At 40.9% G+C, this 25,947-nt stretch overlaps 1 protein-coding gene and 1 pseudogene across 1 annotated transcript; one reads left to right on the top strand and one right to left on the bottom strand.

Annotated features, from left to right (window-relative positions):
- LOC140945081 (zinc metalloproteinase nas-13-like) overlaps window positions 1-25,947 on the bottom strand; it is a 276,809-nt pseudogene that overhangs the window by 132,534 nt on the left and 118,328 nt on the right.
- LOC140946525 (uncharacterized) lies at window positions 559-24,792 on the top strand. The gene is made up of 10 exons (XM_073395657.1): window positions 559-634; window positions 11,456-15,923; window positions 16,833-17,136; window positions 17,813-18,159; window positions 18,336-18,574; window positions 18,906-19,198; window positions 19,634-19,969; window positions 20,749-20,908; window positions 21,490-21,784; window positions 22,531-24,792. The coding sequence occupies exons 2-10, from the start codon at window positions 11,504-11,506 to the stop codon at window positions 22,833-22,835; spliced, it is 6,699 nt and encodes a 2,232-aa protein (XP_073251758.1). The 5' UTR covers window positions 559-634; window positions 11,456-11,503; the 3' UTR covers window positions 22,836-24,792.

Here is a 25,947-nt window from a genome sequence, read left to right on the forward strand (position 1 = left end):
AGGGTAATATTATTATTGGTGACCAGGAGGGAGGGAGGAGTGGCAGTGGCATTGTAGTTTAAGGGAGGGTTAGTGATACTGGCCCTCTGGTGGTAAATGAAGGGGGGAGAGAAGGGTTGTGGGAGTGAAAGTGGTAGTTGGGGGGGGTGGAGGAGGGGGAGTTGTAGGGCATGGGAGAGGGGAGAAGTAGTGAAATCATGGAGATGACTCATGGGACTCCTCAGAGGAAGTGGGGGGGGGGGGGTGGGTGGGAAATAGGACTTCAAGCAAGTAAATAAACTTCATATTTTGCCCAGGTTTCTGTTTATGGTATCATAATTTTCATTTTGTTTTGTCTGCTATCTTGGCATCATGGGAAGATGTTCTTTTTTCACTACATTATTAATTTTTTTCCTTTTGTAAGCATTATTTAATGAAATATAATAGGTTCTACAATTTGCAATGAGTCATGCTACAGCCTGTGGGTAAACTTGTCTCGGGGAAATGACAAGTGCATAATATATCCCCACCATTTGTTATAATAAGCTTCTTAAATTCTAATTAACATTTTTAATTCCTTTTTTAGTGTGCACATCATTAGTGCTTGAGGAACTGTCCACCAAGTTTTAAACTTTTGACAGGATTTACTTCTCAGGTACCCGTGACTGTTATACTGTCAGTGACCCCTTTACTGTTTTGTATTTTAACTTGGATCTGAAGATTTTGTCAGAACTACAATGTTTTTTACTAAGATATTTTTCTCCCCAATTAAGCTTTCAAGCAAACCGGGAGCAGAGCTTGTCATTTAGTCATTTTGTTGCAAACTCATGAAGGATGAAGATGAAAGACCAAATATATTGATATCACATATAGATTTGCATGATGATGAAAGTGTGCACTGTAATAGGCCTTATGATTCAAAACTACCATAATTTATAGTCATAATACACTCCAAAATTTTGCATAAGCAGTGTCTTTCAAATTTCTCTTGGACTTACAATCTTCCTTATGCAAAATGCATGCTTATGTAAAGTTTTTGAGGGAAAACAAAGAGTATTGTTTGTTTGTTTGTTTCTTTACCTTTGGAAAAAGCCCTATTATGCAAAAGCCGTTCAATCTAAAATGTTTATGTTATGAGACCTTCTGAATATCTTAATAACCTTGGTGTCAAGGTACACAACTAGTCAGTTCTTTCAAAATACCTTAAAAATGCGAAAAAGGTTACTGCAATTTTCTACACAGATTTAAAAGGTGGTGGATATTTCCTTCTCTGGCTTCTATGGCAACTGCAGCACCGTCACTCCTGGCCAGCTCTGTTGAGAAGACAAATGGAAACAAGCTAAGTAGGCTTCTCATCGATGGCGGAACTACAGTACTGAGGAATGTTTTCGATCACTATCACCCACCTGCCAACTTGGCTGCTAATCTTAGTTCCAAACATATTTATTCCATTCTTACTAAACTTCGGAAAAGAAACATTCTGAATGGTGTTCAGTGGGAGAAACTGTTTCCACCACCAGGTGGAGGGACACCAAACTCTATTAACTTTGATATCACTCTTCTGTTCCTCTTGCTGAGGAACATTTGCGGCCTATCCCCTCCCCTTTCAGGCTGGGACAGAATGCCCCCCGCGAGTGACACCTCTAGAGAGGCTAACCTTGCTCGCATGAAGTATTATCGAAACGAGCTCTATGGTCATGTGACAACAACTGGCATTCAAACATCAGTGTTCGATGTGAAATGGCAGGAAGTTAGTTCCGTTCTTGTTTCGCTTGGTTTAAGTCAGTCTGAGGTGGACAGGTTAAAGAGAGAACCTTGTGGGCAGGACTATATCAGCGCTGTTACTGAATGGATGAAAAATGACGAGGAGATCCAATTCCAGCTGAAAGATCTACTTACAAAACAACAACAAGTGCTCCAAACCCAACAGCAAGATCACAGAACTCTTAATGACACCCACCAAATTGTTGGAAAAGTACAACAGACACAAGTAGAAACCAGCAAATTGCAACAAGAGGACCACAGAACTCTTCAAGATACTCACCAAACATTGTGTAAAGTAGAACAGACTCAATTTGAAGCTTACAAATTACAACAAGAGGGCCACAGAACTCTTCAAGATACACACCAGGCAGTTGGCAATTTAAAACAGATGCAAAACGAGGCAGTGAAATTGCAACAAGAGGACCACAGAATTCTTCAGGACACGCGCCAAGCAGTTGAAGGTGTACAACGGTCTGTACAGATGTTACAGGAAGTTCAGAAAACCCAACAAGAATCGCCGCAGCAGGTAGTGTATGAGGCTGCAAACACTGAAGAAAAAAGCGATAAAGCTGAAGAGGATGAAGCTCTGAGAAAATTAGCAAAAGTTAATACCGAGAGAGTCATCCAGTATCACTCTGGGAAATACCAGGAGGAAACGCGCTTGCACATCTTTGAGAAGATCAAGTTGTGGCTTGACGACCGTACATCTGAAAATCGTGTGATGGTAATCAGTGGAGATGCGGGAATGGGCAAATCAGTGATTTCCGCTGTCGTTTGTCAAAGAATGCAACACGCTGGTCGACTGTCGGGAAGTCACTTTTGTCAGCACAACAAGGCGCGTCAAAGAAATCCTAAGATAATGCTTCAATCGTTAGCTTATCAGCTGAGTGAGCGTTTGCCACAGTATAAAAGAAAACTTGTAAAAGCACTGTCAGGTAACTTGGGTGAAGACATCAACAACCTTGAGGTTGGAGAGCTCTTTGAATTGCTGTTCGAGGAGCCTTTAATAAAAGTAGATGATCCGGGAAGAAGCTTGCTCATGGTGATTGATGGCCTGGATGAAAGTGAATACAAAGGTCGCAATGAGCTGCTTGATGTCATTGCTAATCACTTTAGTACACTTCCTGGTTGGGTTCGATTTTGTGTTACAACTCGACCGGAAATAAATATCGCAGACCGTCTTAAAAAGTTCAACCCTGTTCTACTGGAGCAAGATGATGAAGAAAACGTGAAAGACATCAGACTCTTCCTTGAAAAACAGTTATGCAGCGTTATTCAATCGGGCTCTGTAGATGTTGTTATCGATGCACTGGTCCGAGAGGCTGCAGGGCATTTTTTATATGCTTATTTGATGGTCGATTTTATCAAGAAAAACGTTTTACTCCTTACCCCCGAGGAGTTAGGAAGAATCTTACCTTCAGGTGTATCGTCTGTTTATCAGTCCTACTTTGAACGTTTAGAGAACGAATTGAAAATTGGTGAGGACCAGTTTTTTACTTTTCTAAGTGCTCTGGCGGCTGCAAGAGAACAACTTCCTCTAGACTTTGTTTCTAAGATGTTGATTTCGGACTCGAAGTCCCCATCTAGTCATCGAAAAGTAAGAAAAGCTATCGAATCTATCTCAACCCTTCTTCCTGTTCATGATGACTGCATTGTGTTCTTCCACAAATCAGTTAAGGATTGGTTGACTGACAGAACTGCCTACGGGCGCCACAACTTCTCTGTTTTTGAAAAGCAAGGTCATGTCATGCTTTCCCAGCTCTGTACTAATGAACTGAATAATGTGGAAAGAAAAGGCGTTCACGGCACTGAATTCAGTCACACTGCGAGGTACGCCCTACAGCATGGTGTTTGTCATATGCTCGAGTCGGAAGAGCTGGAAGAGAGTACAAGAAGCTTTGAAGAAATCGTTAACAACTATGTCACGGACTTAGACATTGTGTATGCAAAGCTATGTGTAAACGACACGGCTAGTTCTGAGGACATTGTCCTCACTCAGAAACAAGAAGCTTTTCAGTTATTGAGCAGTGAGAGACAAAACGCCCTTGGCAAGTTGTTGTTTCTTTTAAGAAAGTACCATGAAAGACTTACGACGAATCCCACTTCTTTTTTCCAAGTGATAATGAACGAAGGAGGAGACGATTTTGCTGGTGAAGCGACAGAACTTTTGCAGACCAAATATCATGATATACCGTACATGAAGTACGTTCACAAGGGGTCTATGGAAGAGGAAATGGAGGTTCAGGCTTTGTTTCGCTGCAACTCTGGAGTGGCTTGTTTTGATATTTCACCTCAGCAGGAGTTCATGGTGTGTGAATGTAGGGACGGGACGATTCAACTATGGTCAGTACAGACAGGGAAGCAAATATGGAAACGTCCGGTCAAGTTCGGTAAACGTTACGTTGATGATCTTGACGCGTTCAGAGTGGTACCCGAATCATCTGTTTTGTCATGTTATCGCTCCGTTGTTTTTCACCCTACTAAGTCCATTGTTCTTCCTGGAATCCTAAGCCATGCCTACTCAATTGACGGAGCTTTCCTTCCACTGTTCCCTAATAGCAACTGCAAATTTACCGTTTGTTCAGTTAATAGGGATAGTATGATTACTGATGTCCCTAGTGATGCAAAATGCCTAGTCATGTGGAGTCTAACAAATGGCGAAGAGATCACTCGAACTGAGAGAGATGAGATTGTATTGTCTTTTGCCTGGTCTCCAGATAGAAAGCTACTAGCAATTTCTCATCTTTCGGGACTGGTTTGTCTGGTTGATGCATTGAATTGCTTTGAGACACTCGCAGAGATCACCACTTTTTTACCGTGTGGAATGATCAAGTTTGCCCCCAACCTCAAATTCCTGTTTTGTTGGTGTAAACCAGTAAAGTCTATGTGGGAGAGATACCCAAAAGGCCTTCGCGTGAACATCAATAACTTGCCTTGTGGCACTTTTTCCTTGGATGTTGTTAACGATAACGTTGACTATGAACCTGGGGATTATGAATCATCCAGCAAAGCTGGATTCTTGATGGGAGATCCTGTATCATGTTCGTTCAGGCGTCTCGAGGACTTTTTGGTACCCCTTTGGGTTCTTGTAGAAGGAGCGTTTGCGTTTGTCTTGAACAGACAAAGTGTATTGAGGGTATTCCCTGGAAACAACCGCATTGCCATGTTCAATCCTGGTGAAATGAAGATTGCAACAACCACGTCCTATAGAAGACTCCGTCATGTTGCTTTTGCTGTAGATGGGAAGTCCGTTTATGGTGTAACTGAAGACGAGGAAGCAGCAGTGGTAGCTTTTGATGTAGCAAGTGGAAAACTTACAGCAAAGATAGAGATTAGTACTTCTCGTGATCTCCATTATCCTATACAGCCTTTTACGACCGTAAACTATTCTGACCATGGTATTTGTCTTGTGACAATGACCAATGGTGTCCTTTTGAATTTACGTCATCGTAGGACTGCTGTTCAGCTATGGAATTTTGAGTTGTCTCAACAAGTCCGAAGTTGGCCCAGTCTATGCGAGGTTACGTATATGATGCCAGTCACGGACCATTGTGTAGCATGTGTAGGCAGAAGGTTTGAAGTGAGCATCCTGGACACATTAAGTGGAGACATAGTGAAGACCATCTCACTTTGTCATGAGGGGTATGAGTCAACATGTCCAATTATGTATAAAGAAGCCATAGAATGTAACAGTACATTTCAGCTGTTATCCACGGCTCGTGACTCAGTTCAGCTGTCAGATGATAGAGGTAGTCTGTGGAAGAGAGATTTTAAAGATTCTCTGTTGTACTCGTGGAATGTCCCTGGCATGTTCTCTCCAAAGGAAAACTTTGTCCTAATCTCAGCAAAATCCCCTCAGTGTAAGCAAGAAGTACACGTGCTTGATGCGTCTTCAGGGGCCACTCTGTGCACCCTTTGCACAGTCGATCACGTGACGAACTGTGCGTTTGTTAGTGACGCGGAATGTGTAATCGACTGCCAGGATAGCTCAGAAAGTTCTTGTCTTCGGTTATTTAATGTTAAGACTGGAGATTTGCTTAGCGTACTTGATATGGATACATGGCCTTCCTGTTTGGCCTCCTTCCCTCAAAAGGGTTTGATCGCCTTTGGCCTCTGGAAATCCGAACGTATGTGCGCATTTATCGAGGTAAAACTGCCGCGAGACAAAGTCAACAGAAAAGCAAAGGTGAGAAATGCGTTCGTTCTTAAGAATTATTTCGCGAAAATCAGTGAAGGTTTTTTTGTACTTTATGTATCCAACAACGTCAAACAAATGTTGGGAAAGACACTTTGCTTGTTACTCTACGAGTTTGCGGTACTTGAGCATCGTCTAGTGTTCTCTATTGGTGGCGACAGAGGCTCAACTGTTAGACTGTATTATTTTGACAGTTTGTTTATGAATGCAGCATTAATGAATATATGAATTTCATATGTTGAAACTGTGGGATGAAGGGACAATGCAAGGAAGACAATCGCAGTTAAAGATGCAACTTCAAAAAGTCATTGATAATTCATAAAGAAAAACCAAAAGAAATTAACGTTTAATGAGTGTCTTTATACCTGATAAAGACACGGCTAAACTTTGCGTCCAATCTCTTAGACCAATAACCCCAAATCTTAATATTAGTGCAAGAATGAGTTTATCTATATCAGAGATTTTGAAGCCGTTCAAAAAACTCGCAGGAACGTTTTGTGTCTCATGGTTGTCTTTTCTTTGTTTTGTTTTTAATCTTACAGGCCTTGAGTGCTCCACAATGATGGATCTGAAGCTTGATCTGCATCTTCCAAACCCAAGAGACGGTGTGAACAATGCAGCGGGAAAACCTCATAAACGGATGGTTCGAAACTTATACAATAGAAACAATTTACGTGTAGGGTTTTCTGTTAGTGTCATTAAGTCACTCTTAGCAAGTGGCTTAGAAAAGCCCTGGAACTAACGCTCTTTATCATAATCAATTGCTTAAGATGTGAGGCGTTGCTAGTTGTAAGGGTAGTTTTAGTTAAGAGTTCTAAGGCTAGGTTTTAACAAGTGAAACAGAGGACCATTAAGGAGTAAAGTACACTGTCGCACGAGGTAGCGTAGGGTTTATATTTGAATAGTTCTCTGTGAGTATCGGACATACTATAAGCTAGTAAAGCAATACATCCACCTACCTTATGTTCTGTATCATAAACAGCAGGTCAAGGTTTATATTTCCTGATTTTTGAAAACTGGATTTTTTGGTCTAAGACTTAGTAATAGCCTTTTAGAAACACCACCGACAGAACTTGTGTTCAGCATCACAATCAAATAGGTTACACCTCCCTTAAACAACCACCTACAAAGCGAAGAGTTAGTGGTCGCTTACGGGAGTCGAACCACTGAGGGTCTTTTTTGAAAACCTCTGCTTCTTACAAGACTCTTACAAGGTCACACAGACGGTATTTTAGCCCGTCACGAAATCCTCCTTCGTAGGGAGGGAACGCGTGACGAAGCCCAGAGCAGTCAAGTCTTTTATTTCGCGCATGGATTTCTGGGACAGTACTCCCCCTCCCTTGCGGAAATATGTGCTGAGGATGCCGAAGCAACTCGTGGATTTCTACGTTTCGGGATAAAACACCAACTTTACTTGGCAGAAAGGTAAGTTTGCATCTTTTTATCGGAATAATTGCGTATTTTGCGTTTTGGATGGGTATAGCCACCTCATGATTTTACTTTAGCTCACTTCCGCTTTGCGTGGTACATTTTCGAAGCGTATTCAACATTTTCTCTCCATCGTGCACTCCATAATCCTTTGTCTTTTATCGTACTGGGTATGGATCAGCGTTGATCTGATACAATTTTAACGATCGCTGTTCTCCTTAGAAAAGAACCCGGCCTCTGTGGCCTAATGATCAACGATGAAAAAACTGAGTTGATATTAATAGGAACTAGACAACAATTATGTATGATCAATGATGTATGTTATATCTCTGTAGGTGATTATGATATTTATCCTAGTTCCTGTGTTAGAAATCTAGGTGCATGGTTTGATAATAAGTTGTCAATGTCAACGCATGTTACTAAAATCTGTGATGCCGCGTTTTATCACCTACATAATATTAGAAGGATTGAGAAGTATTTATCTCGCGATTCGTTACTAACGCTTATTCATGCTTTTATCATTAGTCGTTTAGACTATTGTAATGGACTTCTGTATGGCCTTCCTAACTCGCAAATAGTTAAATTGCAACGTGTGCAGAATGCTGCGGCTAGACTCGTACTGAGCTTAAATAAGTACTCGCATATTTCTCCCGCGCTTTATCAACTTCACTGGTTACCTGTACAACATCGTGTTCATTTTAAGATCTTTATTTTAGCATTTAAAGCTATTCATGGATTGGCGCCTGAGTATATCATAGAACCAATTAACATTAAGCCTAGGTCTATATATAATCTTAGATCAAATCAAAGTTTATTGCTAGACCCTCCTAAAGGGAAAATGCTTGTCACGTTAGGTGACAAATCTTTCTCTTCTGCTGCCCCATATTTATGGAATAGTTTGCCGGCTGAATTACGTGATATAATAATCCATTCATAAAATGAACAATCCAATAGTCAAATTGGACCTCGATTCAACAATTAAATGTTGATTTGGTTTATGAACAAAATTTACGTGTTCTTTATTCTTGTCTGTTGCGTTCAATCGTATTTGCTTCCCTTTTCCTTCCGTTTACGATTGCGTTTTTCATTGCCTTTAATCAAAATAACAGCTAGAATAGACAGACCGCAAACGCAAAGAAACTGACAAAGGCCGAGGATCGAAATCCACCAATCACCGCACATACACTGACCACAGTTTGACCATTATGTTACTCTGATTACTGGCAGCAAAATGGCGTACATGTAACAGTTTGTTTGGGTTTGAACTTCAGAACTCGCCCGCACTACTGAATCAACAAACGAAATCATTTTTCCTTTAATGAATTCATTAGTTCGTTAGCAACAGGAACGCTTGACCTTCTTTGACTGTAATATACATTGTTAATATTCATGTACATGTTATTAGTTTACAAATTTGAATTTTATTGTAGTTTTTTTAAGTTGTTAAGCGCTGTTGATCAGTGAATGTAAATAGCGCTCTAGAAGTTATTAAATTATTATTATTATTATTATTATTGTTATTATTATTATTATTATTATTATTATTATTATTATTATTATTATTATTATTATTATTATTATTATTATTATTATTATTATTTGAAGACTCTGAAAGACTACGGGTTATAAAGAGTCAGTAACTGTAGTTCAAGAAACCCGGAACGGGTAAGGTTTCTGCGCTTCTTTATTAATTCCCAATCTATTATATTATCTGTTAATATCCTGGTTTTCTACTTATAGCTGTCAGCTATAAGTAGAATTGTTTCCCTTGAGTTAATGAAATAGGCACTCTGTTCTCTTTATTTTCGTCTGGATTACAAGGCAGTCATGCATGTTAGTGGTTAATACAATACAATGGTTTTTCGCAGAATTTGCATGAAAATAGAGTCGTGGCTGCCTTGGCGTCACTTGCTAGCTATCCTAGCGTAAACGATCACGAAAACAGGAACTCCTAGGGGATTGTATCTGTGCCAAAATTTGACTACTTCCTCTAAGAAATTATTTTAACATCTGTCAGTTATTGGGGTTTCCATCATGTCAGTTGAACATGTGATCAAACTTCAAATGTAAATAATAATAATGATAATAAATTAGTAGATACATACATGCGCCATTAGTTGTTCATGCAGCTAGAAATTACGGTTAGTTAGCCAAAACTGATGCCTTTTGGCATCTTCCCCTGTGGCTGAGGTTAAATGCTTCCAACTTTCCCTTAGTTTTTGACATGATTCTTCCCACTCTAGGGTGGAAACCAAATGAAAATTGGGCCTAGTAAAAATAGTCATCCAATCACCGTCGATAATGTGATGCTTCTGTTATACATGTACATGTACATGAGGCTTCTTAGGGGAGCAGGGGGTATGTATGTCCCTGGTCAAATTTCAATAGGGTCATTTTGTGTTTTGAGGAGTAGGACATGTCCCTGTTGTTACACTGTATTTAACCCATCTTTATGTCTGCCCACTCATTTGTCGTCGTTCAAGGCCATGTCGCATATCGGAATTTTACCCTAACAGGGTCTTATACATGTATTATAGAGAAGTAAGGATTTCATTTGCATTCCAGTGCTTATTTTGTGGTGACCTTGTCCTACTTCTTTCATTCACCAATGAGCACAATTTTCTCAGCATATATTAGAAACAACCCAGTAGTTGTTATCATGTCGTGAGATTGCTAATTCACCGAGGTGGTGGTAGTTGTAATGTTAGAAATGTGGTAGTGGCAGTTGCTATTATACTGAGGGGGGTGTTTATAATAGCCGTATAAAGTATTTTCCCTATTTCAGGGGGAGCCTACACCTACATGTAGGCTCAATTGGTAAATGAGGGAGGTTGAGAGGGTAAGTGTTGGTATCAATGGTCAGCATTCATTGTGGATATAAAAGTTCAAACAATCAAGCAAGTGGTAATGGTTCTTGCTAGGGAGGGGGGGAGGAGTGGCATTTGTAGTTTGAGGCAGGGTGAGTGGATCATACAAGCAGTGGTAAATGAGAGGGGACAGGAGTTGTGGAAGTGAAAGTGTTAGTAGTGGGGAGGAGGGGGAGTTGCAGGACATCGGAGAGGAAAAAATAGTGGAAGTAGGGAGATGAGGAGGGGCAGAGGAAGTGGGGTGAAATGGGACTTCACAGCATATAAAGAAACTTTAACATTTTTCGCAGGTTTCTGTTTATGCATGGTATAAAAGCTTTCATTTTGTTTTGTGTGGTATCGTGGGAAGCCTTTCTCTTTTCTTTACATTATTTTCCCTTTTGCTAACATTATTTAATGAAATATAATAGGTTCTGCAATTTGCAATGAGCCATGCTACAGCCTGTGAGTAAACGAGTTTCAAGGAAATTGCAAGTGCATAATATATCCCCGCCAAAATTTGACTTAAGCTTCTTAAATTCTAATTAACATGTTTCATTCCTTTTTTAGTGTGCACACATGATTGGTGCTTGTAGAAATGTCCTCCAAGTTTTAAACTAGGAACAGTAACTACTTCTCAGGTACCCTTGACTGTTATACTGTCCATGACCCCTTTACTGTTGTATTTTAACTTAGATCTAAAGATTTTTGTTAGAATTATAGCGCGTTTTTAATAAGATTTTTTTTTCTTCCCAATTGAGCTTACAAGCCAACTGGGAGCGGAGCTTGTCATTTAGTCATTTTGTTGCAAACTTATGAAGGATGAAGATGATAGACCAAATATATTGATATCACATACAGATTTGCATGATGATGAAAGAGTGCACTGTAATAGGCCTTATTCAAAACTACCTTAATAGTCATAGTACTCTTGGTTTCCCCCACAAACTTTTGCATAAGCATAAGTTTTTTAATTTATTTTGGGACTTACGATCGTCCTTACACTCAAAATGCATGCATGCTAATGTTAAGTTGTGGCAGGAAAACAGAGACTTTTGTGTGTTTGTGTTTATTATTCAGTAGCAGTTCAACTTAAACTGTTAAATACGTGATGAGACCCTTTGAATATGTTAATAACCTTGGTGAGGTACTCAACTACTAAGTATTTTAGGTTCTTTTTTTATAAGAAAAAGATAACTGTGATTTAAAGTTAATTTACTTTGTGTGTGTGTGTGTGTGTTAGTTTCTACGCAGATTTAAAAGCTGGTGGATATTTCCTTTTCTGGCTTTTATGGCGACTGCAACACCGTCACCCCTGGCCAGCTCTGTCGAAAAGACAAATGGAAACAAGCTAAGTAGGCTTCTCATCGATGGCGGAACAACAGTGCTGAGGAATATTTTCGATTCCCATCACCCTCCTGCCAACTTGGCTGCTAATCTTAGTTCCAGACATATTCATTCCATTCTTACTAGACTTCGGCATAGAAACATTCTGAATGGCAGTCAATGGGATAAACTGTTTCCACCACCAGGTGGAGGGACACCAAACTCTATTAACTTTGATATCACTCTTCTGTTCCTCTTGCTGACGAACATTTGCGGACTATCCCCTCCCCCCTCGGGCTCTTGGCACAAAATGCCTCCCGCGAGTGACACCTCTAGAGAGGCTAACCTTGCTCGCATGAAATACTATCGAAACGTGCTCTATGGTCACGTGACAACAACTGGTATTCCAAAACTAGTGTTTGATGTTAAATGGCAGGAAGTTAGTTCTGTTCTTGTTTCGCTTGGGTTGAATCAGTCTGAAGTGGACAGATTAAAGCGAGAGCCTTGTGGAGAGGATTATGTCAGCGCTGTTACTGAATGGATGAAAAATGACGAGGAGATCCAATTCCAGCTGAAAGATCTACTTACTAAACAACAACAAGTGCTCCAAACCCAACAGGAAGATCACAGAACTCTTCAAGAGGGCCACAGAACTCTTCAAGATACACAACAAACGGTTGGCAGAGTGGAACAGACGCTTCAAGATACGCACCAGGCAGCTGGCAATTTGCAACAAATGTTACAGGAAGTTCGGACAACCCAACAAGAATCGCAGCAGCAGATAAAGCGTGAGGCTGCAAATGCTGAAGAAAGAGGAGATAAAGCTGAAGAGGATGAAGCTCTGAGAAAATTAGCACAAGTTAACACTGAGAGAGTCATCCAGTATCACTCTGGGAAATACCAGGAGGGAACGCGCTTGCATATCTTTGAGAAGATCAAGTTGTGGCTAGACGACCTTACATCTGAAAATCGTGTTATGGTAATCAGTGGAGATGCGGGAATGGGCAAATCAGTGATTTCCGCTGTCGTTTGTCAAAGAATGCAACACGCTGGTCGGCTCTCAGGAAGTCACTTTTGTCAGCACAACAAGAAATGTTACAGGAACCCCAAGTTGATGCTTCAGTCGTTAGCTTGTCAGCTGTGTGATGTTTTACCAGAATACAAAAGTGAACTTGTGAAGAAACTTTCTAGAAACTTGGGTGTGGACATGAACAGCCTAGAAGTTCAGGAGTTGTTCGAATTTCTTTTCGAAGAGCCTTTATGCAGCGTAGGAGACCCTGGGAGAAATTTGCTGTTAGTTATGGATGGCCTGGATGAAAGTGAATACAAAGGCCGCAGTGATCTACTTGATGTCGTAGCTAATTATTTTTGTAAACTTCCTGTTTGGTTCCGGTTTCTGGTTACCACTCGACCTGAAGCAAATATTGCAGATCGTCTTGAAAGGTTTAATCCTATTCAGCTGGAGCAAGATAACGAAGAAAACGTGAAAGACATCAGCCTCTTCCTTGAAAAACAGTTGAGCAGCGTTATTCAAGCGGGCTTTGAAGAAGTTGTTATCGATGCACTGGTCCGAGAGGCTGCAGGACACTTTTTATATGCTTATTTGATAGTCGATTTTATCAAGAAAAACGTTTCACTTCTCACCCCCGAGGAGTTAGGAAGAATCTCACCTTCAGGTGTATCGTCTGTTCATCAATCCTACTTTGAACGTTTAGAGAAAGAATTGAAAATTGGTGAGGACCAGTTTTTAATTTTTCTAAGTGCACTGGCGGCTGCAAGAGGGCCGCTACCACGAAACTTTGTTTCTAAGATTTTGCTTTCGGACTCGAAGTCCCCATCTGGTCCTTGGAATGTAACAAAAGCTATCAACTCTATCTCAACCCTTCTACCTATTCATGATGACTGTCTTGTGTTATTCCACAAATCAGTTAAGGACTGGTTGACAGACAGAACAACCTACGGGCAACACGCCTTCTCTGTGGATGAAAAGCAAGGTCATGCCATGCTCTCTCAGCTCTGTACTATTGAACTGAATAATGTCAAAAGAAAAGGCGTTCACGGCACAGAATTCAGTACCACTGCAAGGTACGCCCTACAGCATGGTGTTTATCATATTCTCGAGTCGGAAAAGGTGGCAGAGAGTTCAAGAAGCTTTGAAGAAATCGTTAACAACTATGTTACCGACTTAGACATTGTGTATGCAAAGCTTTGTGTAAACAACACGGCTAGTTCTGAAGACATTGTCCTTACTGAAAAACAGGAAGCTTGTCAGTCATTGAGTAGTGAGCGGCGAAAAGCCCTTGGCACGTTGTTGTCTCTCTTACTAAAGTACCGTAGAAGACTTTCCACGCATCCTAGTACTATATTTCAACTGATGGTGAACGAGGGAGGGGACGTTTTTGCTGGTGAAGCGACGAAAGTTTTACAGAGTCGTGAAAAACCATACATGGAGTACCTTCATAAGGAAGCTTTGAAGGAGTTGAATAAGACCCAGGCTGAGTTTCACTGTAACTCCATGGTTGTTTGTTTTGATATTTCACCGACGCAGGAGTTCATGGTTTGCGAATGTACTGATGGAATGATTTACCTTTGGTCACTCCAAACGGGTGAGCAAAAGTGGGAACGTCAGGGTGAGGTCAAGAAATGCTACTTTAAACCTGATCTTCCCTTTAGACTGGTACCGAACTCAAATGTATACTCATGTTATCGCTCTGTTGTTTTTCACCCCACTGAGCCCATTGTTCTTCCTGGAATCCTTAGCCATGCTTACTCGTTTAAAGGAAACCTCCAACCTCTGTTTCCTAGAAGTAACTGCAGATTTTCTGTTTGTTCAATTCTTGGGGACGAGAGCAAAATTATCACCGATTGCCCTGGGGATGCTAAATGCCTTGTCATGTGGAATCTAAAAAATGGTGAAGAGATCACTCGAACCATCAGAAATGAAGATGTTTTGTCTTTTGCTTGGTCTCCTGATGGAACGCTTCTGGCAATTTCCCATTTTTCGGGACTGGTATGTTTGGTTGACGCATTGAATTGCTTAGACACAACTCTCGCAGAAGTCGCCACCACACAACCCTGTGGAATGATAAAGTTTACCCCTGACATGCAATTCCTTTTTGGTTTGTCTCCGCCTATTTCAACAAGTAAAGACAAACACAACGAGTTGCGATTCTTAAGTTTTCCCTTAAACGTCATTAAGTTGCCTTGTGGTACCTTTTCCTTGAAAGTTTTAGTCGATAATTTTGGCCAGGATCTATGGAATTCCGAATCATCTAGCAAAGGTGGATTCTTGATGGGAGATCCTATCTTTCACAGGATTTCCTCGCGCGTTTTATTGGAGCCGTTTGCATTTGCTTTTGTGTTAAACAAACAAAGTGTATTAAAGGTACTTCCTGGCAACAGTAAAATTACAATGCTTAAACATGAGGGTTATTCGAGTGCCACCTGGCTTTCTCCTTTCTTTTCTGGTCCCTGTCGCATTGCCGTCGCTTTAGATGGAAAGACCATTTATCGTACCACTGAAGGGTGTAAAGACTTAAGAGTGGTAGCTTTGGATGTGTCGAGTGGACATCGTAAAGCAGAGAAAGTGATAAATACAGATGATGTTTTACTTGTACCTGTGTCAGAGGGTGTCCTTTTGAAAGAAACTGAACCTGGGGTGGATGTTCAGCTATGGAATTTTGAGTTGTCACAACAAATCCGAAGTTGGCCTAATTTAAGCGAGGTTAGGGATATAAAGCCATTTTCAGACCAATGTGTAGCGTGTGTGGGAAGAGATTTTGAAGTAAGCATCCTGGACACATCAAATGGAAACATAGTGAAGACCATCCCACTTTGTCACGAGGGTTACCAGTCAACATATCATTGGCTTCAGAAAGAAGCCATAGTATGCAACAGTAAATACCAGCTGCTATCCACCACTCATAGTTCAGTTCAGCTGTCAGATGGCAAAAATGAACTATGGAAGAGAACTCTGAAATTTCCATTAATTTTTACACGTCACCCACCACCTGCGATGTTTTCTCCAACAGAGGAGTTTGTCCTTTTCTCTGAGTCGAAGACAGAAGTACTTGTGCTTGAAGCATCTTCAGGAGAGTATCTCCGGACGCTATGCACCTTTGACAGTATCGTTGACTTTGCCTTTGTAAGTAAGACGGAATGTGTTATCGTCTGCAATAATACTTCGGGGAGTTATTGTCTTCCGTTGTTCAATGTTAGCACTGGGGATTTCCTAACTGTGCTTGATATAGATTTTGACCCGTCCCAGGGTCTGGCTTCCTGTCCACAAAAGGGTTTGATCGCGATTGGCCTTGAGGTCTCCGAACGTATGTGCGCAGTTATACAAGTAAAACAGCTGCGAGACAAAGTAAACCGGGAAGCAAAAGGTGAGCAATGCGTTTTTTCCTTATCGTCGACAGATCACACCTACATTAAGTTGGTAATATTAGTTCCCAAAAAGGAGCTTGTGTGAAGGATAGTACAGTTTGTAGATATCAGTGAGGTCGTACCTCTATTAAGCAGACACTCTATTTAGCGGCCTGTTGCTAGATTCCCTGCAGACAAAGCTGTCAGTAAATCACTGTAAAAAGTACCTTTATTAAGCGGCCACTTGTGCCTTCCCCGAGGCTGGCCGCTGGCCGCTTAACACATCAAGTCCCAAGGGTGACCAAGCTCAATTTCCCCTAACAATATCAGTACATCATCATAAGAAAACGTTATGAGAATTGATGAAATGATCACCTAAGAGAAAATGCTTTGATCCTTAACCAAATTCTCTTAACTAATTCTTTAAGGAAATTTAAACCTCAATCCCCTCCCAAAAATATCAATCCATCATCATCATGAGAAAACGTTATGAGAATTGATGAAATGATAACCTAAAGTAAGAATACCGCGGGACAAAGACAACCGAGAATCAAAAGGGAAGCAATGCATTTGTTTTTCACCTAATTTGAGCATTGCCAGGTTTATGTAGCGTAGACAGCACCACATCTAAAAAAATTCGATAAGATGCCAGATCTTTAGTCTTGATCACAATGGAAGAAGGGCAAGCCCCATCCCTTACCTAACCCCACACGCAGCGGCGTCACCGAGCCTTTCGATCTAAACTATTGCCGTCTACTTAAATTTTTCCTTCTTCGACTTCAAATTCAAATTCCCGGAGAAACCTGATTTGACATTCCAGTAATCAACATTGCCACACACACGCTTAAAATAATAGACGTATAGTTTTAAACTTTTAAAGAAAAAATTCGTAAGTTTGACAACAGCAATGTCACATCTTGTTTCAACAGAGCGATCTTCTGACGACGATGATAACGACTTTCAAAGTATTGAAGATGATGAGAACAAAGACGATAAAGGTGATGAGTTCGATGATAACGGCGATAGTCATAACAGTGATGGCGTTGAGTTTGGTAGCGATGATGTTGGTGATGATAATGGCGGTGGAGATGGTAACGAAGACAATATGGGAATTGATGGAGGAGATGAGATTACCGAAGAACAAGAATTGCTACAGCAAATTCAAGAACTTAGCCTAGAGGGACAGGTGGAAGACTTGGATGAATCAGACTCAGATAAAAGAAAAATACACGAGTATGTATACTAATGCGATTTATTTAACCGTCGGAACACATTGGCTAAAAAGGCCAGCGCGGGGGGAGGGGGGTGAACCTACGAGCAGGCGTTCTTTTCTGGGGGGGGGGGGGGGGGGGCGGGGAAGAGCGACGGGCAAATAATAATGTAAATAATAATAATTATATAAACAGTTACTATTCATTCAAAATATTTCGCCGTTTCTGATTGGCCCAAAGTCTCAGGTTAATTCTTCTTAACTGTACTATGAGGATGAATTCGGCTCATTTCGTATGATGTGAAGAATTGTGCGGATTTCAGAGACTGTTATCCACCTCAGGGATAGGAGTTTCCCGATTTGCATAATTCTTCACATCTTACTCAGCCTCATTAAATAATTGCTAATTAAATTGTAAAATGCCATATTGTTATGTATCTCTAAAATATCTTGTATACCCACCGTTAATATCATGGATATCATAGACACCCTGAATTAAGCTGACAGAAGCCTCAGTGAAAACGAAACTAGCTCAAGTGAACACTTTTGGAGTCTTTTACGGGAATAAGATAATTTTGCGGGCACAATCCTGTCCTGGAAACTGGATATCGCACAACCTCAATACCGTGCGTGGCTTGCCTGGTATACGATTATTTTAAACGGGTTTCGATTAATTAATGTTTTAATAATTTATTTCAGAGGAACAATCACCAGTGAAGGTACCCATTGGGCCCTTAAACGAGGGAGCGCCCACGTTTTCTTTCCCCCTAACGCTGTGTCTCAGCCCACATCAATAGTGGCCCACAGGTGGAAATGCAGTGCACGTTCTCCCCCACTGCAAGAGCACGAGTCAGTTGTCAGTAATGTTATTGAGATATCAACCAAAACTGGCGATGAACTGAAATTCGACGCCAAAGCGAAGCTTGTTCTTTCTCACAGTGCGCCTGATTTGCAGGGCTACGAACTAGTGATAAAGAAGCTGATCGATTGGGAAAGCAATGAATGGGAAGAAGTGGATGGAACTAAGGCATTACAGTGTCTTAAAGGTTTGGAAACTGATGCTTTTTGAAGAGCAGCCTACCCATAGTATTTACCCACTGTTTAAAGGATGTCTTCACCTGTGAAATGCTGTCTGTTCAATGTTTTACGTTTACTGCACGCAGTTTGTATATTTACAGAAGTCGCAATGGCTTATAGTCTTTCCACTCTGAATTGTTTACAGCGGTCGAAGAGGACTTCCCGCCTCACCCGCGGGATGTACCGGACTTTTTCTTTCCCGTTGCTCAAGCTGACATAACTGAGTGCTCAACATACGCAGTTGTTTGTCGTCTCAAGTCTTCTCCGACTTACACCATCACATCCAACGGTGGTTCCTTTGGCCATCCTGACTATCCACGCGTGACAGTTACAATCCCTGAGAATGCTGTGACACCTGAAGCAAAGATTCCTCTGGTATTGAAGGTAGGACGGTATGCATTATCTCGAGATCTTTTCTTGCTGTGGTTACATGACCAGTTAATGTTTCTAAGGATAACTCTTACCAGGTCTCCAAACTCGACAGAAATGTAAGAATATAGCAGACGTTAGATGAGTGAAATTAGGCTCATAAAAAGTGTTTTTGTCATGTGGAGACTATTGCGTTGTCAGATAGATAAGGTTTTGCTATAGTCTTCACCGGATATGGTGTTCCTTGAGAAAATGGTCTCTTTTTTCCTCTAAAACTCGAAAAAATGGCAGCAAATCTGACAGTAAGTTCAGGTTAATTTAGTTGTGTTTTCTATTATCCCTTTAGGTGCAAGAAGTTCCAGGTGAAGAATTTAAAGACCAAGACGTGTTTCTTGGACCAATACTGCGTGTCAGCTGTTCCCAAATCGTCGAATTCTCGAAGCCCGTCACAATTCAATTGCCAGTGTCTCTTCGCAGCGACCAGGAAAAGATTCCAGTCCCCTCGACATGCCGTGTCAGAGTATTGTTCTTAAATTCTGATGACGAAGAAAAAAAATGGATGGAAATCACAGATGGCCTTAAATGTCCTGTTAATTTTGACGGGACATTTGTTAGGTTCAAGGTAGAACGCTTCTCTGGGTAAGAAGACATCCAAATGTTGTAGTTGTTTTGTTGTTAATGAATTGGAGGTAAACTGAACTTTTGGTTATACTAATGCAAGTTAGCATACATTGAAACTGTTGGAATACTAAGCTACTATGAGCTACTATGAGCTTATTGTTACTCTTTTTAACCTTTTTAAATTCTGATAATACTTATTTTTTGCATAGCTTTTATACTGTATAGCTAATGTGTGCTTTTAGTTTGTAGTTTTGTGTGTACTACTTAGTAATGTTTTTCTCTCGTTAAATTAAGTTTGAGTCAACTGATTAACCGCCTTCGTGTATCCCCATAGTTTTAAAGTGGTATTTAAGTAATGGAGATATCAACTCGCGTCTTTTAGCTGTGCAATTCAAAGTCAAAATCATTCTGTCTGCAAAAGTAATTCAAAATTCCGCTCTATGTCTCTTTTAGATACACTTGCGTTTTTGAATGGTACAAAGAGGACTTCAGCGTTTCTGGAGTAATAACGTACTTGACAAGCCTTATTTGGAAGCAGCCATTACTTGGCGTTTTCTTCTCCTATTTCAATGAATTAGGTCGTGCTTATTCTCAAGATGTTCTCCATCTTATCTGCTGCCCAGCGCACATGAGAGAAAGAGTAGTCCAAGAGCTAGAAAACGCAAACGTGGTTCCAAGTGAGGAAAATTCACGGAAAAAGCTGATACCGGGGCATGACAAAGCATTCGTGTTTGTATCAGGAGGAATAACCCCAGCTGAAATAGAAGACATGGAAGATTTTCATCTCATGTATGTACGGGCGCTGCTACAAAAGGCAGGGTTTTGAGCGACGCAGGTCAACCGAGAAGTCAGGCCGTTTTCCTTTGAAAAATGCCTTGACGGTACAAAATTTGTATTGCCAAGTGTCTTTACTCCTTTAGAGACGATTTTCCCGAAAACCTGGGCAAAACCACTACCCAAGACTGCAAAAAGTCCACTTCCGGTTGACGTGGGTCACTCCAAAACGCCTTTGCACAAGCCCCCTAATTAGTCTTACGAAATTTCCCCGGAAATGAACATGTCTCGCTACGGATTTTTTGCAGTGAGCCCCCGTAGCAGGGTGAGCTTTTCCGAGTGTCTTGCATGAAAACTTGTCCAGTTTAACAGCGTCTTTATTTCAGTATTGTTATCGCTTAGTAACTTAATATTTTGAATGAAGGCACGGGGTTTGAATTGCAAACATGATGCAACACTACTGACTTTAGATTGTGTCACAAATGGACGAAAAGGTTTCGTTGCAAGTTATTTTTCACTTTGTGTCCATAATGGAAAACTATATGTACTTCTTCTCAAAATAACACTAAATTTATTAGTTAAGCGCGTCGTCTGAAGTCATGCACATTTAGCTAACAAAAGGAGAGACAGCATTCAAATATTTTTAGTTTCAATTGCTGTTACGCTTTTGACCCATAAGCACCCGAGAATTTCTACACATCTTGAAAGAAAAAACACAAACACCTCTTGAAATTAAGGCTCAATTAAGCATCAGTGGGATAAACTTATTTTATTTCATGTACATATCCTTTCAGGTTTGAGAGCGATAACCGTGACAAAAAGCAACTGCCAGTTCGTTTGATAAGTGACCAGGTTTTTTCCCGTGTGGAGTTTCGCAGCAGCCCGGATCCCAACACGAAGAACCTATTGTCCAGATTGAACTTCAGATTGTCTTCAATGAAACTTGATCTCACGGTGAGTACTACACACAAAAGCGCAGCGTACCCCGTGTTTTCCTTATTTATCAGGCCATTTACAGCTTTATGCGACACATCTCAATTATCTCTTCATGCGAGACACAGGGTCCTTGGAGGAATTATGCTCACTGAACTGGGTTTAAGATAAGCATTCAATTTAAAGGCTTAATTTTTTTAGGGCATTATCATAATTGATCGGTATATTCCAACGTTTTAGATGTTTCACACACGAACGATTCAACCTGTCCATCTCCACTCAACTTACCACCAAAACCGTCCCATTACACTGTAGTAAAAACGTCATTGAATTTCCCATCCATAAGATTGCATAAAGGAAAAGAATATGAAGCGGTGCGTCTATCTTAAAATTGTTAGCCTGCCAGCAAGAACTCTATTTCGAGTGGCGAGCGAAACGAGACGCTTGTGAACCCGAAGGAAGTGTCCTCTCGCGTGCCGCTTGCGGGTGACTTCTGACGATAGAGCTTGTTCGCAGGCTATTAAATTGTGAAATAGCTTTTCTGTCACTCATTGATGGTGTTCGTGCCTTGACCTCTCTTCTTCTTTTTATTTACTTTGCAGAAAACTCCAGTAGAATTTTTCGGCGTGCCTCTAAATGACCAAACGCTCTCGGATGCTGATCCGAAATACGTACTTTCAGCGTGCAGACCGTTTTTATCTAAAGATACATACGAAGAACACTTCAACCACCTCAACAGTGGCTATAGTTCACCTAAACAAGCACTAAGGAGTCTTTTGCAGGTTGTAGCAGGGCTGGATCCTAACAACCAAGATAAATGTTTTGAGGCCGTTGTAAGTGCACTGCGAGAGGCAAGCAATGAAGGATTTTTACACGTTATTCAACGTCTTCAGGAAGGTAACATGTTTTGCAAAACGTAACTTCTATAAAGGTTTCGAAGCTGTCGCCATCGTAGTATCTGTCATAGATGCTTGTCGGGAAAAATATTACTTCCGGTCACGTGTACCAGACGCTTCCGTAGAATTGAGGCTATCACCTATCGCCAGAAAAATGTACGGCAACCAAGAAGCCTTTTATCTTCTCGAATAAGGACGAAAAACCGTAGGTCCCGTCTCAGAGCTCTTTCACTGTTCTGATTCTTGTGCAACGTAAAAGAACCCACACTGGTGTTCGTAAGGATTAGGGGACTTAGACCCCGGTGGTGTGGTACAACCTTTCATGGGCTGGGTGGGTAATGAAGGGGTTGATATCAATTGGGACGCAAGTCCTGTTTCATCCCCTGTCACTTTGTTGAGTCATCGTGGCGAATTCAATAAAGTAAAATGAAGGTTGTATTTGGACAGCTGTTTCGGACAGACTTGGAATATTTCACACGTTTTGCGAAAAACAAAAGCCAAATGTTTGTCTAAAACATAGCAAAAAGTGAAAGTATACAATTCGGCTCTTCCCACTATACAATCTCTTTTTATCCTGAATTTACCGAGGAGCACGCAAATTAAGAGTAGCTAGGGTGTATCTGGGGGGGGGGGGGGGGAAGGGGGAGGGGAGGGGTACCGCCCCCTTGATTTGCATAATTTTTTAAAATATAAGGTAGCCGAATCCAATAATTCCTAATTAACCATATGTTATTCTTTTCTCGATAGCACGTCAAATGGTTAGCATAGCTTTAGTAGAAAGGAGTGAAGTGATCAACAAGGTGTCAGAAAAAGTGTGTTCGTCGTGGAAAAGACTTGCAAGGGAGCTCGAGCTCAGAGCCGGACAAATTGACAACATATCAGAGGAGGAACAAGATGACGAGGAACGCTGCCATAGAACTTTGCGAACATGGTGTCAGCTCAACGGAAGGAATAGCACTATTAGAAAACTCATGATCTCGCTAACAAAAATAGGAAAGGCAGAAGTGAACTATGACATCATGAGATATTTGCATCTTGTGGAGCCTGATTAATTGGCCATGGGGTTCTCGTTTGAGTCCGCTTTTACTGAAACACTAGGTCACGGTATTGTCAATGGCGACCTATAGATTGTAAGACAAGGCCAACTTCGAGTACGAGATTGTCTCAATACTAAGTAGTGCTCGCGCGTGAATCAGCGTCATTTTCGCGGGAAAACGTGATAGCCGTCATATTTCTACTACGCGTTTCTGCGAGAATATCATAGTGACGGAAACACAAGTCATGAAATGTTAGAAGTGTAATCAACTTAACCGTGTTAACTTCTCTGGTGAAAAAAGAGGTACAATGAATTTTTCCGGGGTGTATATTTTTTGAGGATATGCAAAAAAACTTTACGTGAAATCTCGTCCTCGAATCTGAGGGTCTCTAATGATTCGTTTTCCACAAAATTTAATCTGATGTTCAGATCGTAGTGTGATAACGATAGCAGTAAGTGGTCAAAGCTTAGTACAACGCTTCCCAAAGCAAGTGGCTAAGTTGAACATTTTTTCCTTATGAGGTTTAATTGGCAATCAAGTTCTTTTAGAATATCGTAAATCCTCTATTAAGGGCCCCCTCTCAAATAAGCCCCCCCCCCTTTTCAGAGGAGGAAAGTTAATAAGCCCCTCCTCTCTATTAAGCCCCCTCCCCATCCCCGCTTCCCTCCATCCTTATTCTTCATAAACAATTAACGTGGACTGATCAGTTATGGTTTATTCAGGCCCGAAATTCATATTGTGTTTGGCCTTCGGCAGCATGACCTCCAACTTCATGTGGTTAACTTTTTCAACTTTACGCTCTAGTCCTCTGTGGAGAATTGTTACCATTTACTTATTGTTAGAAAAAGCAGTATAACCCCCGGGAACCACTAGTCCGTCCTCTAGAAACCTTGCTCCCGTTGATGCGTTTCTCTAAATTAAATAAGCCCCTCTCTCTTTTAAGTCCCACCTCTCTGTTAAGCCCGCCCCTCCCCCCACCTCAAAAGTGCTTGGAAGAAATAAACCCCCCGGGGGTCTTAATAGAGGATTTACGGTATTTCTCAAGGCGGGCCCAGTTTATAAAATGGGTATTTCTTTTTCGTCAAAAAATGAACAGTCAGCACTATCAATTATTAACTCAGTGTATCAAAGGGCGTTGCGTGATCCGTAAAGCCGATTTCTCTGTTTAACGCAACACACGCCTTTTTGGAGGTCTAAATTTTGGATTAGGATAAAGAAGGCTCGTCCAACGAAAGCAGGAACTTTTAGAATTTCACACACAAGTTCCTCTCATAGCATCATTGGCAAGAGGGCAAGTAAGCGGCCTCACAGGGAGCTTCAAATACCAACTTGAGAGAAACAGAGTACAGAGGCAAATTACAAATTGCTGTAAAGTTTTTGGCAGCCATGTTGGTGATCAAGAACAGAAACGTTTCTATCCTTTGGGAACGAAACTCTATTTTTATGTAACTTCCCTGAAATAATTTTTATTTACCATTTTCACATGGACCATCACACACCTTGTTTATCCCCCCCCCCCCCCCCAAAAAAAAAAAAAAAAATTTCATAACCGTTGTCTTGGATTTCTCTTGGGACAACTGTAATACCCAGGAGAAATTGGGAACAATGGTCATGTAGACTTTTGTGGGATATACTAGGTGCATTATGATCTATGTGAAAATGGTGAATTGCATTGACCACCAATATGGCCACCATGTCACGCGGATGCAAACCAAGAATACACATGAATATACAATGAGATATGGTAGGGTGAAAGTATTCGCTGTTCAGTACTGTAGGCAGATGTATATTCACATGCATTGCAGGCCTGCATGCATCGTAGGTAGTACACACTTCTTGCCTAGGGAATGGGGGGGTGGGTCGCTTGCCATACTCGCGAGATGTAAGATGATAAAAACTGTAAGATATATACTGTTGCGAAAATATTTTTGTTTTATTTTAGGTACTTACAATAGAACTTGAGATCAGTGAATCAGTATCTTTATTAGTAAATTCCGTCCTTCTCAAACAAACTGAATTCATTAAGCGAATGCAAACTTCAGTGTCGTCCCTTTTCCGCAGTATCTAAAATAATACTGTAACTCTACCAGGGGAGTTTGCGTTGCCCACGAAGAATGTAAGTGAAACCACGACTAAATCTTTCTTTTCGGTTTATTAGGTGACTTTGATTAGGATGTAGTTGACTCTCTGTAAAATTCTTCTTTTAAAGTTCAACTCTTTTGGAGTGGGTGTGCTGCGGTCAATGTGTCCTGTGGTAATGCTGGTTTCCATTTCCGTCTCTATAATAAATGGCGCTGATCCAACACTGTAAGAGGGTCAGACTTAAAAAGTGAAAAATTTTAGCCGTTCGTTTTGGAGGCTAGGACCCCGGGCTAGGACTTTCCAGCGCAATGAAACAAACAAGAAAAACAAAACAAGACGAAGACGTCCTTTTCTTTATTGATGCACATAGTATTTGCGCCAGAATTTCTGCCAGCTTTTGATTTCTCTCTATCATTGGCTAGCCAATACAGTACTTCGAATTCGATCGAACAGTTGGGTTATTATTACCCTCCACCTTCTCGCCCCCACCCGATGAGTCTAATAATTATATAGATTTAGCCAGGGTTAAAGGCAAAGCTCTAGTTAAAAGAACCTGAAGTAATTCACACTACTTAGGCCTTTTAAATTAAAAGGACATAATATTCGTCTCGTGAGACAGGGATAGGGAGAAAAGGTCTTCGCCCTGCAAGGCTTCTAGCCTCCAACGAAGACGTTCACGTGACGGTGCCTATGAACGCTAGACTTTCTCAAAGTCTTTCGCTTCTCATTTCCGGTTCCGGTAGTTCGCTCGCTTTTGCCGCAGAAAACATAAAAAATCGATTTTTACCAAGTTTATCAAAATGTGGGTTGCTTTTTAATAAACCTGGCACGGAGGAAGAGGGAGTACCCTCGAAACGCCTGGTTTTTTCGTGCCCTTTCACCGCACATTTTGATAAACTTTGTACAAATCATCGAACTTTTGCGTTGACGAGTAGGCAAACGCATGAGAAATTACAGTGTTTCTATGAGTGAATGAGAATCTACTGTCAAATAATTTCCGTAAAACGGCTGTTCTAAAAAACATATCAATATAAAAAAAAATGGG

The sequence above is a fragment of the Porites lutea genome, chromosome 8 (assembly GCF_958299795.1).
Source record: "Porites lutea chromosome 8, jaPorLute2.1, whole genome shotgun sequence".
Taxonomy (NCBI): domain Eukaryota; kingdom Metazoa; phylum Cnidaria; class Anthozoa; order Scleractinia; family Poritidae; genus Porites; species Porites lutea.